General features: G+C 51.1%; 1 protein-coding gene across 1 annotated transcript in view; it reads right to left on the reverse strand.

Moving 5' to 3' along the window:
- Positions 1-464: 464 nt before the first annotated feature.
- Positions 465-12,871, reverse strand: part of ZBTB7C (zinc finger and BTB domain containing 7C) — a 47,346-nt gene continuing 34,939 nt past the window's right edge. The window contains exons 2-3 of the mRNA XM_062018600.1: positions 8,191-9,390; positions 465-1,875 (exon numbers count right to left, since the gene is read on the reverse strand). Of these exons, the coding sequence (XP_061874584.1) occupies positions 1,242-1,875; positions 8,191-9,374 (1,818 nt within the window). The 5' untranslated portion in view covers positions 9,375-9,390 and the 3' untranslated portion in view covers positions 465-1,241. The remainder of the gene's footprint in view (positions 1,876-8,190; positions 9,391-12,871) is intronic.

Raw genomic sequence — 12,871 nt, forward strand, 5'->3', positions numbered from 1 at the left:
TCAGAGCACCGCATCGGGTGTTCCTGCGTCATCGTTTGAACCAACAGGTGGTGAAGAGATAACATTTCTACTTGCAGGTAGACAATCTCACCTGCAAGACACATTTAGTGGACTTCTTTTCCACAAAGATCCCTTGAGACAAGCAGCAGGGGTATTTGCACACCCACTTTTTTTTTCCCCCATGGACACTGCAGATTCGGGGCCATGCGAGCATTCTGTAAATTTTTTGTCCTTAAAATACACACATATACAAAACGAATTTGGGGGAATTAAGGACAAAACCCCAGACATTTCAGGACGGTCAGCAGCGGTGAATTCTGACTCTTTGGTTTGAAATGACTGTTTTCATTTCAAAACCCCCGTGTGGCTTACTTTTGCAAGGCAAGGGTTTAACAAAAGCTTGGAATCAAAACACCTCCGATCCTTCCTCAAATTTTCCCAAGCAACTGAAGTAAAACTACTCAAATCCGGCTTTGGTTCTCCTTCTGAAATTTTGAAATGGCCAAAGAAGCAGAATAAACTAAAAAACTCCACCTTTCTCACCCATTTTTTTTGCTGTTGGGTGATTTTATGTCCTTTTTTTTTTTTTTTTGTATTTTTTAAAAACTTTTTTAGGGTCCCAACTCATCCTGCAAATCTTATATACTGCTGAGAAGGGCAGCAGCTGGGATCCTCCCAGCAAGGCTGCTTAACCCTCCTCTTTATCCCCTGTAGAATAAGTTTTGTTGCCAGACATGGGAATTAAAAACAAACACACAAAGTCATTTTTGACCAAAAGGGCTAAGGAATGTAACATATCAAAACCAGGTCTGGACAACTTGTCAGTATCCAGTGGGCCCCGTGGGTAGAAAATGGGCAACGTCTTCCCCAGAAAGAGCCATCTCATCCCCGTGGCCGTGCCCTGGACTAAGGCAAGTGAGATTTTGGGGAGCGTTGAAGAGAGCAGCAGTCCAGGCCTGGCCTTCCCAGACAGAGTCGCGTGCAGTGGGCGGCCGGACGGGCTGCAAGTGCCTCATGGCCCCAGAGCCAAGTGCATCGTAGAGTCTAAAGTGCTAGTGGCCATGGGACACAACAACAGCCCAGCCAGCTCCTCACCCCTGGGGTGGCCCCGTGCCCCAAGCCCGGCAGTAGGCCATGGTGGCAAGTCATGGGGAGCTTCTTGGGAGCCAGATGATGTGGAGAGAACGCGAAGACCCCGAAGGGGCTGGTAGTCCTGCTGGGAAGGGAGCAGGCCCGTGGGTTTAGTTGCTTGGCTCTGACATGGGAGCCACATGGCCGAGCCCCGCCAAGCCGTTGAAGCCCGTGCTCCAAGGATCGGAGAGGGGGAAGAAGGGTTGGGCAGCAAGGCTTTCGTTATGGCCCAGGAAGGCGAAGATGCCCGTGTTCCTCTCCATGTCCAGCTGGGCCCTCCTGAAGAGCTTCATCTGCGTTTCTTCAAACTGGCTCTCCAGCTCTTGCAGGCTGAAGGGGGTCTTGGGCCCGCTCAAAAAGTGCTTCGGGCTGGGGCCGGGAAGGCACATGGCCGCGCCTCCGAGGTGGCCGCTCATGTCCTCCAAAGTGGGTGGCACCACGAAGCTCTTCTCCACGGGAGGGCCTCCTGGAGCGAAGAGCAGGCCGGCCGCCCGCCATGCCGCCGGCTTGCGCCCGCGCCGGGGCCGCGCGATGCGGCAGCTCTGGCGCTTGATGTGGCGATGGAGGTGGTCGGAGCGGGTGAAGCTCTTGTAGCAGAACTCGCACTGGTAGGGCCGGATGCCCGTGTGGATGCGCATGTGGTTCTTCAGGTCGTAGTTGTGCACGAATTTGGCGTTGCAGTGGATGCAGAGGTACGGCCGCTCCCCCGTGTGCTTCCGCATGTGGATTTTGAGCTTGTCCTGCCTGAAACAGAAAAAGGTGCTCGGTCAGGAAGGCATGGGCTGGAGGGGGTGCGGTTGGGATCGCTCCTTGGGTCAGGAGAGGGAAAGGGGAGAGCTCACCCTGGAGCTTCTCCACAATGTATGGATGCTCTCACACGTGTTTGCATTGTCATCTTCATAGAATCCCAAAATCACGGAATGGTGGGGTGGGAAGCGACCTTTAGAGATCATCTAGCCCAGCTCCCCTAAACGCAGGTCTACCTTGTCATCTTCATAGAATCCCAGAATTCAGAATGCTGGGTGTTGGAAGGGCCCTGTAGAGCTCCTGCAGCCCAATCCCCTGATAATGCAGGTTCCCCTCGCTCAGGGGGCACAGGAACGTGTCCAGGTGGGGTTGGAAACCTCCCGAGAAGGAGCCTCCACACCCTCCCTGGGCAGCCTGGGCCAGGGCTCCCTCACCTCAGCACCAAAGGAGTTTCTCCTCCTGTGCCAGTGGCACTGCCCGTGTTCCAGGTTGTGCCCATCCACCCCTTGTCCTGTCACTCGCCACCACAGAACAAAGACTGGCCCTAGCCTCTCACTACCCACACTTCAGGAATTTATCAGCATTGATAAGGTCCCCTCTCAGTCTCCTCTTCTCCAGCTTGAACAGCCCCAGGTCCCGCAGCCTTTCCTCATATGAAAGATTCTCCAGTCCCCTCAGCGTCTTGGTGGCCCTGCACTGGCCTCTCTCCAGCAGTTCCCTGTTCCTCTGGAGCTGGGGAGCCCAGAACTGGACACAGGACTCCAGATGGGGCCTCAGCAGGGCAGAGCAGAGGGGGAGCAGAACCTCCCTTGACCTGCTGCCCACACTCTTCTTGATGCCTCCAGGCTGCCATTGGCTTCTTGCCCATGAGGGATAATCACTGGCTCATGTTTTGTTTGCTGTCCACAACATCTCTCCCTGGGCAACAGCACCTAAACATCACAGACCTCCACCTCAGGACTTTGCAGCTCGTCCCAGAATGATCAAAAAAGTTCAATTTGGAGGAAAACCCCTCTGGAATAAATCCCAAAACCACATGGGAATCTCTACAGAAATACAGCTAGATACCTGCCTGTAAATAAGGAAACTGAGTTTGGACAGCTTGGCACTGCAGGGCAATAGCGTTTAACTGAAGCCTTCCCAGGAGTGGGTTTTCCTTCCCTTTTATCCTGGCACTGACCACTGGGTGTCTCAGGAGCTTTCGTTTCAAGCAGGAGCACAGCACAGGGTGAGGCAGAGGAGCAGGCAGTGCCTGGTGGGGGGAAGCTCCTTCCCTGCCATCTTCTCCAGGACCAGCAAGCATCCCGCCTCTTGCACATTTTGGACGTAGTTTTTAAACCCAGCCGTGGGACACCCTAATACCCTTCCAGGTGTGTATATAAATGTAAATATAAATATAAATATAAATATATATATAAGGACAAAATCTAAAAGCAAGATTTTCCCAAGTGTTTCCTTCTGCAGCCTAAAAAAAACCCAGCTAAGGCATATGCTTGTAAAAAGTGATGCTTATTGTGTCTGAGCTGAGCTGAGTGTGCTGCCTGGGATGCACCAGTGGAGTTCAAGTAAAAAGCAAAGCAGGAGAATCCATACTGTTTTGCAGAATGCTTTCAGTCTGATCCCTCCAAAACATTAGCGATGTGGCTAAGAATATGCAGAGGACATGGAGTCGTGTCATTACTGTATGTGACATAAGTGAGCGTGCCAAAAAAAGAAGCAAGAGCCACCTGAAAAATCTTGTTTATGCTGGCAGGTCAAGCCCTCAAAACTTGCAATTAATTTCTGCCTCCCTGCCCATGTGCATCTTGGAATAGTTTTTGGTGATGTGGTGGGCTGTGGGCCAGGCCATGAGGAGGGCAGCCCTGCAAACTGGCCCCTCGGGATCAAAGGATGCAGAGAAGCATCCCTTGCAGGAGAGTCAGTTCTTTGTCAGATGATGTTTTATTGCCTTTAAGAGGCTGGTCCCATCCTGGCTCTGCATCTGCAGCAGCTGTGCAGGCAGTGCAGATGCTCTTGGCCTCTACACAGGGTGTAGTGAGCTTGTGTGGGGCTCGCAACTCGTACAGATCTCTAAGGAGACAGAAAAAAACCCATCTCTCAGTCCCCATGCCAAGCCCAGGGGAAGACCCCAGCTTCCCACTCTGAGAATCTACAAGGCTGCTGTTACCCTTGGATTTTTAACAAGGGCCGACATCAGTTGTCAGCAGCAGACAAAGCCGCGTGGAACATTTCATCCCAAAAGGGCAACAGCATAAGCAGCCGAAGGCTGGGGCTCGTAATGCAAAGTGTTGGGAAACGTTAATAAAAAGCAGAGCTCCCAGCCCCACCTATAATATAATTTAAACCTATACATGTAATGTTTAACCTAGCAGGATTGCTTTTCCTAATAAACACGCAGCGTGCCAGGACTGTAGAATGTAAATACAGGCAAAGCTTCATTTTCGGTGGTTTTTTTTCAGGCTATTACCCATCTCTGGTAGCAGACAGGGAGAAACTCAACCCTCCCTACTCAGGCAGCATCTCTCTGGGATGGAAGAGAGGTTTTATGGCTCTACTTGGAGAAGCTCAGAGGTTTAGGGGGGAAGGTGAGGTGAGGGAACTCACAGGCTCACAGGCTGAGGGAGGGAGAACTGCTGTGTGTGAATAACCTTAATGCAATTGCATTAGGAGAGCGATTAGGGCTCTGTGAGCTGTCACAACACAAATAATAGGAACAAATAATGTTAACCTTTCTGGCTGGAACAGTTTTGCCTTGAGCGCTCCAGGGTTGTCTTGGTGGAAAAGCTGAAATATTTGCAGTTTTCTCCAGCTTTTCATCAGGGTAAACCAGCAGACTAGAAGATGAGCAGCCTTTGTTTAAGGAAAAAAAAACTAATGAGCTGGTAAATGAAGTGCTGCTCCCTGTGATCAGATGTCCCTGGGAGTGGGGAGTGACAGATCCAGGTGCCTGGGAGGTCCTTGCCCAGGGATTAGATCAGAAGGGGTTTGAAGGGGAGCTTGGGGGACCTTGTCCACCCACGAAAACATATTTTCCCTATTTTCCCCAGGAAATTTGCTCCTCCAAGGTTCCTTGAGTGCAGAAATAATGCAAAGGACTAAGTCATTCAGAAATCCTTTTAGGGAATCTCTGCCCCCCTCAACCCTCGTTCCCAGAAGAGCTGGGTTGGCATCTCCCCCATGAAGGCCCTGCTGACTGCTGGAGGTGTGAGATCTCCCTTCCATGAGAGCAAAAAACGTTAAGGTGAGCAGTGGTGTTCAGGAGATTCTGGCAGAAACCTCTTTCCACATCAAAATCTGCCCAAATACACTTTTTCCCTAAAGGAGAGCTCTCAGTGAAAACGGCCTCAAAAATCCCGAACAAGCCCCAACAGCTGTGTGCAACTCAAAATACTTCCAAACACATTTAAAAATAAAACAGTGTTTTGAAAGTCACTTTCTGCTCAGGTTTTTGAGGCAAAAACCCCTCCAGCCTTCAGCTCTCTGCAGGGTCACCTGCACGAACGGCTTCCTTCTCATGATGATGATGGGAGGCTGCACCTTTGTGTCAGACCCAGTTTTCTTTGTGATGATTTTCTTGGACTAATGTCCTCCTACCCCTACACTTTGTAATTAGAAGCGTTGAGCACATGGAGGGAGGCAGAAGGTGTCGGGTTTAACCCTATATTAGTAATGGGGGCGTTGGTCCAACAGCAGCTGAACATGAGCCAGCAGCGTGCCCAGGTGGCCAAGGACAGCCTGGCTTGAGTCAGAAACTGTGTGACCAGCAGGAGCAGGGCAGGGATTGTCCCACTGTGCTGGGTCCTGGTGAGGCTGCAGCTCCAGGGCTGTGCTCAGTGTTGGGCCCCTCACTCACTGCCACAGGGACACTGAGGGGCTGCAGCGTGGCCAGAGCTGGGCACAGAGCTGGGGAAGCGGCTGGAGCACAAGGGTGCTGGGGAGGGGCTGAGGGAATGGGGGTGTTGAGCCTGGAGAGGAGGAGGCTGAGGGGAGACCTTCCTGCTCTTGGCAGCTCCCGGACAGGAGGCTGTGGTGAGGTGAGGGTCAGCCTCTTCTCCCAAGTAAAGAATGTTAAGACATGAGGAAATGGCCTCAAGTCGCCCCAGGGGAAGTTTAAATTGGAGATTGAGAAGAACTATTTGCCTGAGAGGGGTGTCAGCCCCTGTGCCAGGCTGCCCAGGGAGCTGGGGGAGTCCCATCCCTGGAGATACTGCAGAGCCGTGGTGCTGAGGGCCATGGATTAGTGGTGGGCTTGGCAGTGTGAAGTTAATGGTTCGACTTGATGATCTTAAAGATCTTTTCCAACTAAAACAATTCTGTGACTCTCACGGTCCATGCTAGACTAACCTCCAGGATACTGATTTCAGCTGCCTGGATCAGGAGTCAGGATACTTGAATTCCTGCCTAAACTCTGTGGCTTAGTACCAACATCTCTCAGTGCCTCAGTTTCCCCAAGCAAAGCCAACGATGCTGCCCTTGCTGGTAAAGGACTTTGGGAGAGCTCAGCTCTGTTATTCCCATGACAGGGAAGGTATTTGGTACCCGTCAGCAATTAGCATACACAGCATCCCACCCGGAGGGCGATGGGGGACCCCAGGATGGGGCTGTCCAGCTGCTCCCTCCTCGTAGCTCAGCCCTCCTCTGTGCAGACAACCACACAGTGCTGACTCAGAAATGCAGCACCAGCAGCAGGCAGGTCCAAATCCCTCCAGGAGTCAGCCCCAGGCAGTGGCCTTGCCCCTGCAAACACAGGGGGGAGCTGAGGCACGTCATTCCCTGCATCCAGCATCTGCTGCATTAATGGAGAGGAGTATGGACACAGATTTTCAAGTCAAATCCTTATCATCTGCATAACTTCCACTCAAATATTATCACAGGGAGGGGAGAAGAAAAGGCAGGCTGTGTGCAGGAGCACCCCAGGTGTCTGGCCGTTATTGGGAACTCGCCTTTCCCTGCTCTGCATATTATTTTCCCCTGGTTTGTGAGCCCCAGCCTAACAGGGCTCTCACATGCAGCCAGAAGCTGAAATATCATCCTCTTGTCAGAAAGCTTTATTATTATGGTAAAGATTGTACTCATTAGATATTAATTATGCCCAGCAAGAGCAGGCCCAGGAATCTATTTGTCTCTGCTCGATGATTAAATTTGCTTAGCTTTTAAGAGGTGGGCTGCATTAGATGTGTGTAGCCCACTCCAATTTACCACCACTGAGGGGTCTGCTGGGGTGAAGAGAGGTGCAAAGGCTGGCACCAGGTAGGGGAGGTGGATCTGTACGGTCATGCCTACCTTGGAGCAGCCCATCGTGGGGACAGTCTCACCTCACTTGAGATGACTAAAAGTTGCTTTCCTTAGGTAAGCTCTGCAGGTTGCTCAGAGATGGCACCTTCACTCATCTCCTTGCCTCATCTGCCTCTCTCAGGGTGCCAGTGTCCTTACACTGACCATGGAAAGAGTTGAGGTGCCAGGTTCTTGGGCAGCCGGTATTCAAGGTGATGGATCGCGGAATCTCGGAGCCATTGAGGTTGGAAAATACCTTCAAGCATCTCGAGTGCAACCATTCCCCCAGCGCTGCCACGGCCACCACTAAGCCATGTCCCTCAGCCCCACAGCTACACTGCTTTGGGATCCCTCCAGGGATGGGGACTGCACCACTGTCCTGGGCAGCCTGGGACAGGGATGGACAGCCCCTGGGGGAAGAAATTGTTCCCCATCTTCAATCTACATCTCTCCTGGTGCAACTTGAGGCCATTTCCTCTTGTCAGGTCACTTGTTACTGAGACCAACACCCACCTCACTACTGACATATAATAATTAAGGCTGCTCAGTCCTCAGAAAGCCAAGATGCTGTCATGTCTAAACATGTGCAACTTGGTTGTGGTCTACACTGACGCCAAAATGTGCAAACCCAAACTAATTACATCCCACAGCTCCACAGCCCTCCCGGCTCAATGCATCTCCCAGCACACAAAAGATGAAGCCTCTTTGGCTGCTTGACCATCTGTTTTCCAGCTCTCTCTGGTACAACTGTGGTGAACTACGGTGGGGATGAAATTATCCTGTTGCTTATTTAAGCTTTTGTCCTGTGAGAGGATGGATCCAGTGAGCTGTGGATGTGATCCACAACCCACCAAAATCAGTAGGTTCCTTTTCCTCCTCCACCCTCCCTTACTGCTTTTTTTTTTTTAATGGAAGGGATAGAGATCGTGCCCTGCTCTCTTTGCTACTTTTTTAGGGCAGAAAAAGACATGTGCAGCTTTGGAATCAGCCATTGGTCACGGCCCTTCCTCAACCACCCTCCCCCACGCCCTCACCCACCTGGTAAAGCGGACTTCACAGATATTGCACATATACGGCTTCTCTCCCGTGTGGGTCCTCATGTGCCTGGGCAGCTTCCCAGCCCCCATGATGACTTTGTTACAGATGGGACATTGCTGGGACGCTTTGGGCTTTATCTTCCTCTCTTCCTGCAGAGGCCATGGGGGAAAAACTCCACCAAACTGGGTAGAGTTTAGGAAATTGAGATAAGAGCTATAGTCAGTCTCTGCCTTAATATGCCCCAAGGGAGCTGCTGGGGTGTTGATAAACATGTCCTTGAAGAAGTCATTGGGGAAAGGAGGTGGAGGCAGGTCTTCCTTCTCCTCCTCTTTCTTAATCTTCCTCTTTTTAATCACCAGATCCAAGGGGCCATTGTCTACTTGTGGCTCCTCCAGCTGGGGGAAGGAGCTGAAATCGCCGTTCCATAGATGGGGGAAGAAGCCAGGGGTGAAAGGAGAGAGAGCTGGCCTCCTTTCGGGGATGTTTGCCTTAGGGTACAAGTTTTCCCTTAGCAAGGACTCGATGGAGAAGTCTCGTATCATGCCCAAGTGTCCAGAGGAGTTATTGGCCGGGTAGTGATTTGGAAAGTCTTTAGGTGCTTCTGTATACGCTTCTTCGGTAAGATCAGACTTAGAAGGGCTTTGGTGACAGCTTACTTCTTGGACATCGGTTAGGTTCTCCTGATTGACGAAATCTTCCACCTCTTCCTCCTCCTCCTCCTCCTCCTCCTCCTCTTCATCTTCATCTTCGTCATCATCTTCATCCTCTTTGTCATCTTCCTCTTCCGCCTCTCGGTCGGGCTCCATGATTTCAAGGCATACATTGATAATGCACTGGATCTCCAGCATCTTGGCAGCACTGAGGATGTGCTTGACGTTTGAGGTGGTGATGGTGAGAGTTGAGGTGTAGGCAAACTCCAGGATGGCAGAAAGTGCTTCAGGCTTGACAAAGTCAATCTCGTAAACATAGGGCTGGTCTGCTAAAGTGCCGGTAGTGAAGAGTTTTTTGAAGTACTTGCTGCAGGCGGCGAGGACGGACCGATGGGTCCGGTACTGCTGGTCCTGTGCGATGAGGATGACATCGCAGAGGAGGCCGTCATGCCGCTGCTCGTTTAGACCGCACAACACTTCGCTGCTGTGGTTCGGGAATGGGATCCCGATAAGATCTTCAATGCCATTGGCCATATTCTCATTTAGTGCCCTAGGACAAAACATAGGAGGGAATTGGAAAGGGGTCCCAGCCAGTCTCTCAGCATTCACCGCCCCAGGGCATCTCCATAACACGCACAACTCCTCCAGGTCCTATGTGACATTAATTGTCTCCACCCTTCTCAACTGCCACCCTGTTCACCCTTTCATAACCACACAAGCTCCCTCTCTTCTTTCACATCCCTCCCCCAGGAACCTTGTGCAATGGCTCCCTCCCCAGCACCTTTCTTCCACATCTTCCCAGGACCAACACCTTTCCAGGCACATGGAGGGGCAGGACAAGAGGAAACGACATCAAGTTGCACTAGTAGAGGTTCAGACTGGAGATGAGGAAGAACTTCTTCCCTGAGAGGGTTGTCAGCCCCTCTGCCAGCCTGCCCAGGGAGCTGGGGGGGGGTCCTCATCCCTGGAGCTACTCCAAAGCTGTAGAGCTGAGGTGCTGAGGACCACGGGTTAGTGGTGGGCTCGGCAGTGTGAGGGGAGGGGTTGGACTTGATGACCTTAAAAACCTCTTCCAATCAAATAATTCTATCAGTCTATGTTGAATTTGCCCTGTCAGGAGATCTGTGGGGAAAGGGTGAAAAGGTGATGCTGTATTGCTTCATGCTGCCACGTGCAAGCACCTCCACTGCTTAAAAAAAACAAGCCAAGGAGTGTCCATCTCATCTATCAATTATTTTAGGGACTGGTACAACTGAATGTCCCAAAACAGAGGGATTGCTGGTCATGGATGTTTGCTGCAGCAGGAGAGGAGTCTGCAGGTCTCCAGTTCTGTGTCCCTCCTGCTGATTCACTCCTGGATGCTACCCCATGCCACCTCAGCATGTGGACAACCTACACAGGGATGTTTTCCTGAGTGAAACTGGGGAGGCAAGCAAGGAGTCATCGTGTCACAGTGTACCTAAACACTCAAAGACAGACAAGCAGGGAGCAACAGCCTGGCCAGAGGCAGATGGCTGGCTGCTATCTTCACCCACGAGCTGAGCTTGCTCTATTCCCAGTCCTGTTTGGACTTGTCAGCACGGTATCGAATGCCCTGTACATCTGGCAGACACCTTCCCCTGCTAGAGCGGCTCCAGCTTCAAAGGGAAATTCGGAAGCAAAAAGCCCACACCCAAAAGGAAAAACTGACTTTTTTTTTGGCCCTTTTTTTATCTGTAAGATGTTTCCTCTTTCACATGGCTCCAGCAGCCCTTCCACATGAGAAATCCCAGGAAAGGAGAGCGACTTCCTCCAGCAAGCGATGAATACATTAATCTCATCACACAGAGAATACATCAAACGGCCAGAATAACTTTGAATACACTAACCCTTTGGAAACCCCCAGGACACAGAGCACGTCCTCATGCAGTGTCACCTCTGTGAGCACCGTCTCGTGGCTCTGCTGCAGGTAGAACTCAGTTCACAGCCATTAGTCTCTGAGAGAGACCACGGCACACCTAAGTAAAGCTGCAGCCCCACTCTGGCCCCTTTCACAAGGCTGATGCCATCAGGTAGGTTCCAAATCCCACCCTCCGCATCTCTGGCAACTTCTCAGCCCTAAATCCACACCTCTCTTGGGATCTGTCACCACGTCCTGGGTGTCCTTACCTGCTCAGCTTCTGGGCCAGGCTGACTCCAAACCTCCTTCCAGCAGCTGCAGTGACCTGCTCTACCTTACAGTCAGGGGCTGGCTCCCACCCTACCACATGCTTCCGGCTCTCAGGAATGAAAACAGCCTGATCTGATGGAAGCTGTCCAGATAAACCCTTGCATCAGCTTGGCCAGCAAGCCGGTGGCCCTTGGGGGAGGCTGGAGAGCTGTGGATGGGACCGCTCTGCAGCAAACATTCCCGTGGGAAGAGGAATGTTACCTCCCTTCTCCTCTCTCTGCAGGGTCAGTCTCCAGACCTTGCAGATATCACCCCCACACCTAATCAGCAGTGCTGAACCCTCACGATGTGGGAGACAGGGAGCATGGCCTTGGGAAGCAGGTGCGACCCAGACAGAGCACACTTGGGAAAGGAGTATGACTACTGGCCTGGTGGGAGCAGCGCTGATGCAAGATGAGCTGTCCTGGAGCTAATGAAGCCTCAGGGAGGCCTGAGGGCAGCCCTCACCATGGGGACCGCTGTCAGCCACCTCTTTGTGCCCAGAGATGGGGAAGAAGAACCAGGAACCACATCCCTCTGAGCCCCTCTCGGCTGCAGCCACTGGCATTTTTGGCTGAGGGACGATGCTCTGGTCCCTTATCCCATGGTGTGCCCATTAGCTCCACGCTAATTATGTCTGTTGTCTGAAACAAATTGATTCATTACAGCATGCTGTGCTTCACCACTAACTAGCTCTGCTCCTCTACCAGCCTGACTGGCTCTGGAGCAAATCTGCCTTGAAAATTACCAACGAATGAAAGTAAATCCAATGTGTTCTTCGAGTGGAGCGTAAGACAATAAATAACCCCTGGTCAGGAGGAGGAAAGAGACAACTTCCTTTTTAGGGCTTTGTATCCTTAACAACAAGCATGAACAATCAAATTTCTGCAGCTGTCTTTATCTTCCACTTGTTTGTTTTTGTTTGCAAGGAGCATTAGTGTCAAAGGGGCTCCTTGCATGAAGAGACCTGTCTTCTAATGAGTCTATTTTAATCTTTTAATTGCCAGATCACACTCAGAGCAGAAAAGCAGAATATTAGACTAAATACATATTTATATAATCTCTCTCTCTTTTTATATAAATATACATACACACACAAGAATATATTGATTTTATACGATTTTTTCCCCCGGATACTAAATTCCATCCTGCCTAATTTGTGGATTATTCACTCAGCAGCAAGAAAGCAAAAAAAAGAGGGAATTAGGAGATCAGGGGGTATGTGATTAAAAACTTAAACTGATGTACAGCTCCTTTAGGTGGAAATGGACTCCCTTTTCCTTTCTTTTCCCCTCTCGGGATGCAGTTCTGTTAACCGAAGCACTTAAGCAAGCTGATAACTTCACAGGATGCTGGCAAAATTGAAGGTGATTCATGTCATTTAAATGGAGGTGGGGAAGGGAAGAGAGGAAGAGAAACAGCCCATCCATTTGCATACATTTGCATTTTTTTAGCTCGCAGGGTGGTTTGACAGCTCCAGAGCTCAGCGACTCTGAGAAATGACCTTATGGTTCCCATACCCCCGGGGAGGCTGATGGCCAGAGGCTGGAACTGTGCTGAGGCTGACGTTTTCCTTCCTCCCACTCCCCCCTCCTCTTCCTCCTCCTGCACTCCCCCCTTCCCCTCCTCAAGACAGGGGTGGGATCCTCAAGAATAACAGGCCTAAAAATAGCATCAGATGGTGACAAATGTCCCTAGTCCATGCACATACACGAGTGCAAACGCTGAGCAGGGTCCATGGAGCTAAGCAGAAAAATCACCTTTTATAACAGAGAATTAGAGCATTGTTAAAATAAACCAGAGTGGGGTGAGGGGGGTGGGGGGAAAGAGTGGAGGGCACCTA

This window comes from Colius striatus, chromosome Z (assembly GCF_028858725.1).
Source record: "Colius striatus isolate bColStr4 chromosome Z, bColStr4.1.hap1, whole genome shotgun sequence".
NCBI lineage: Eukaryota > Metazoa > Chordata > Aves > Coliiformes > Coliidae > Colius > Colius striatus.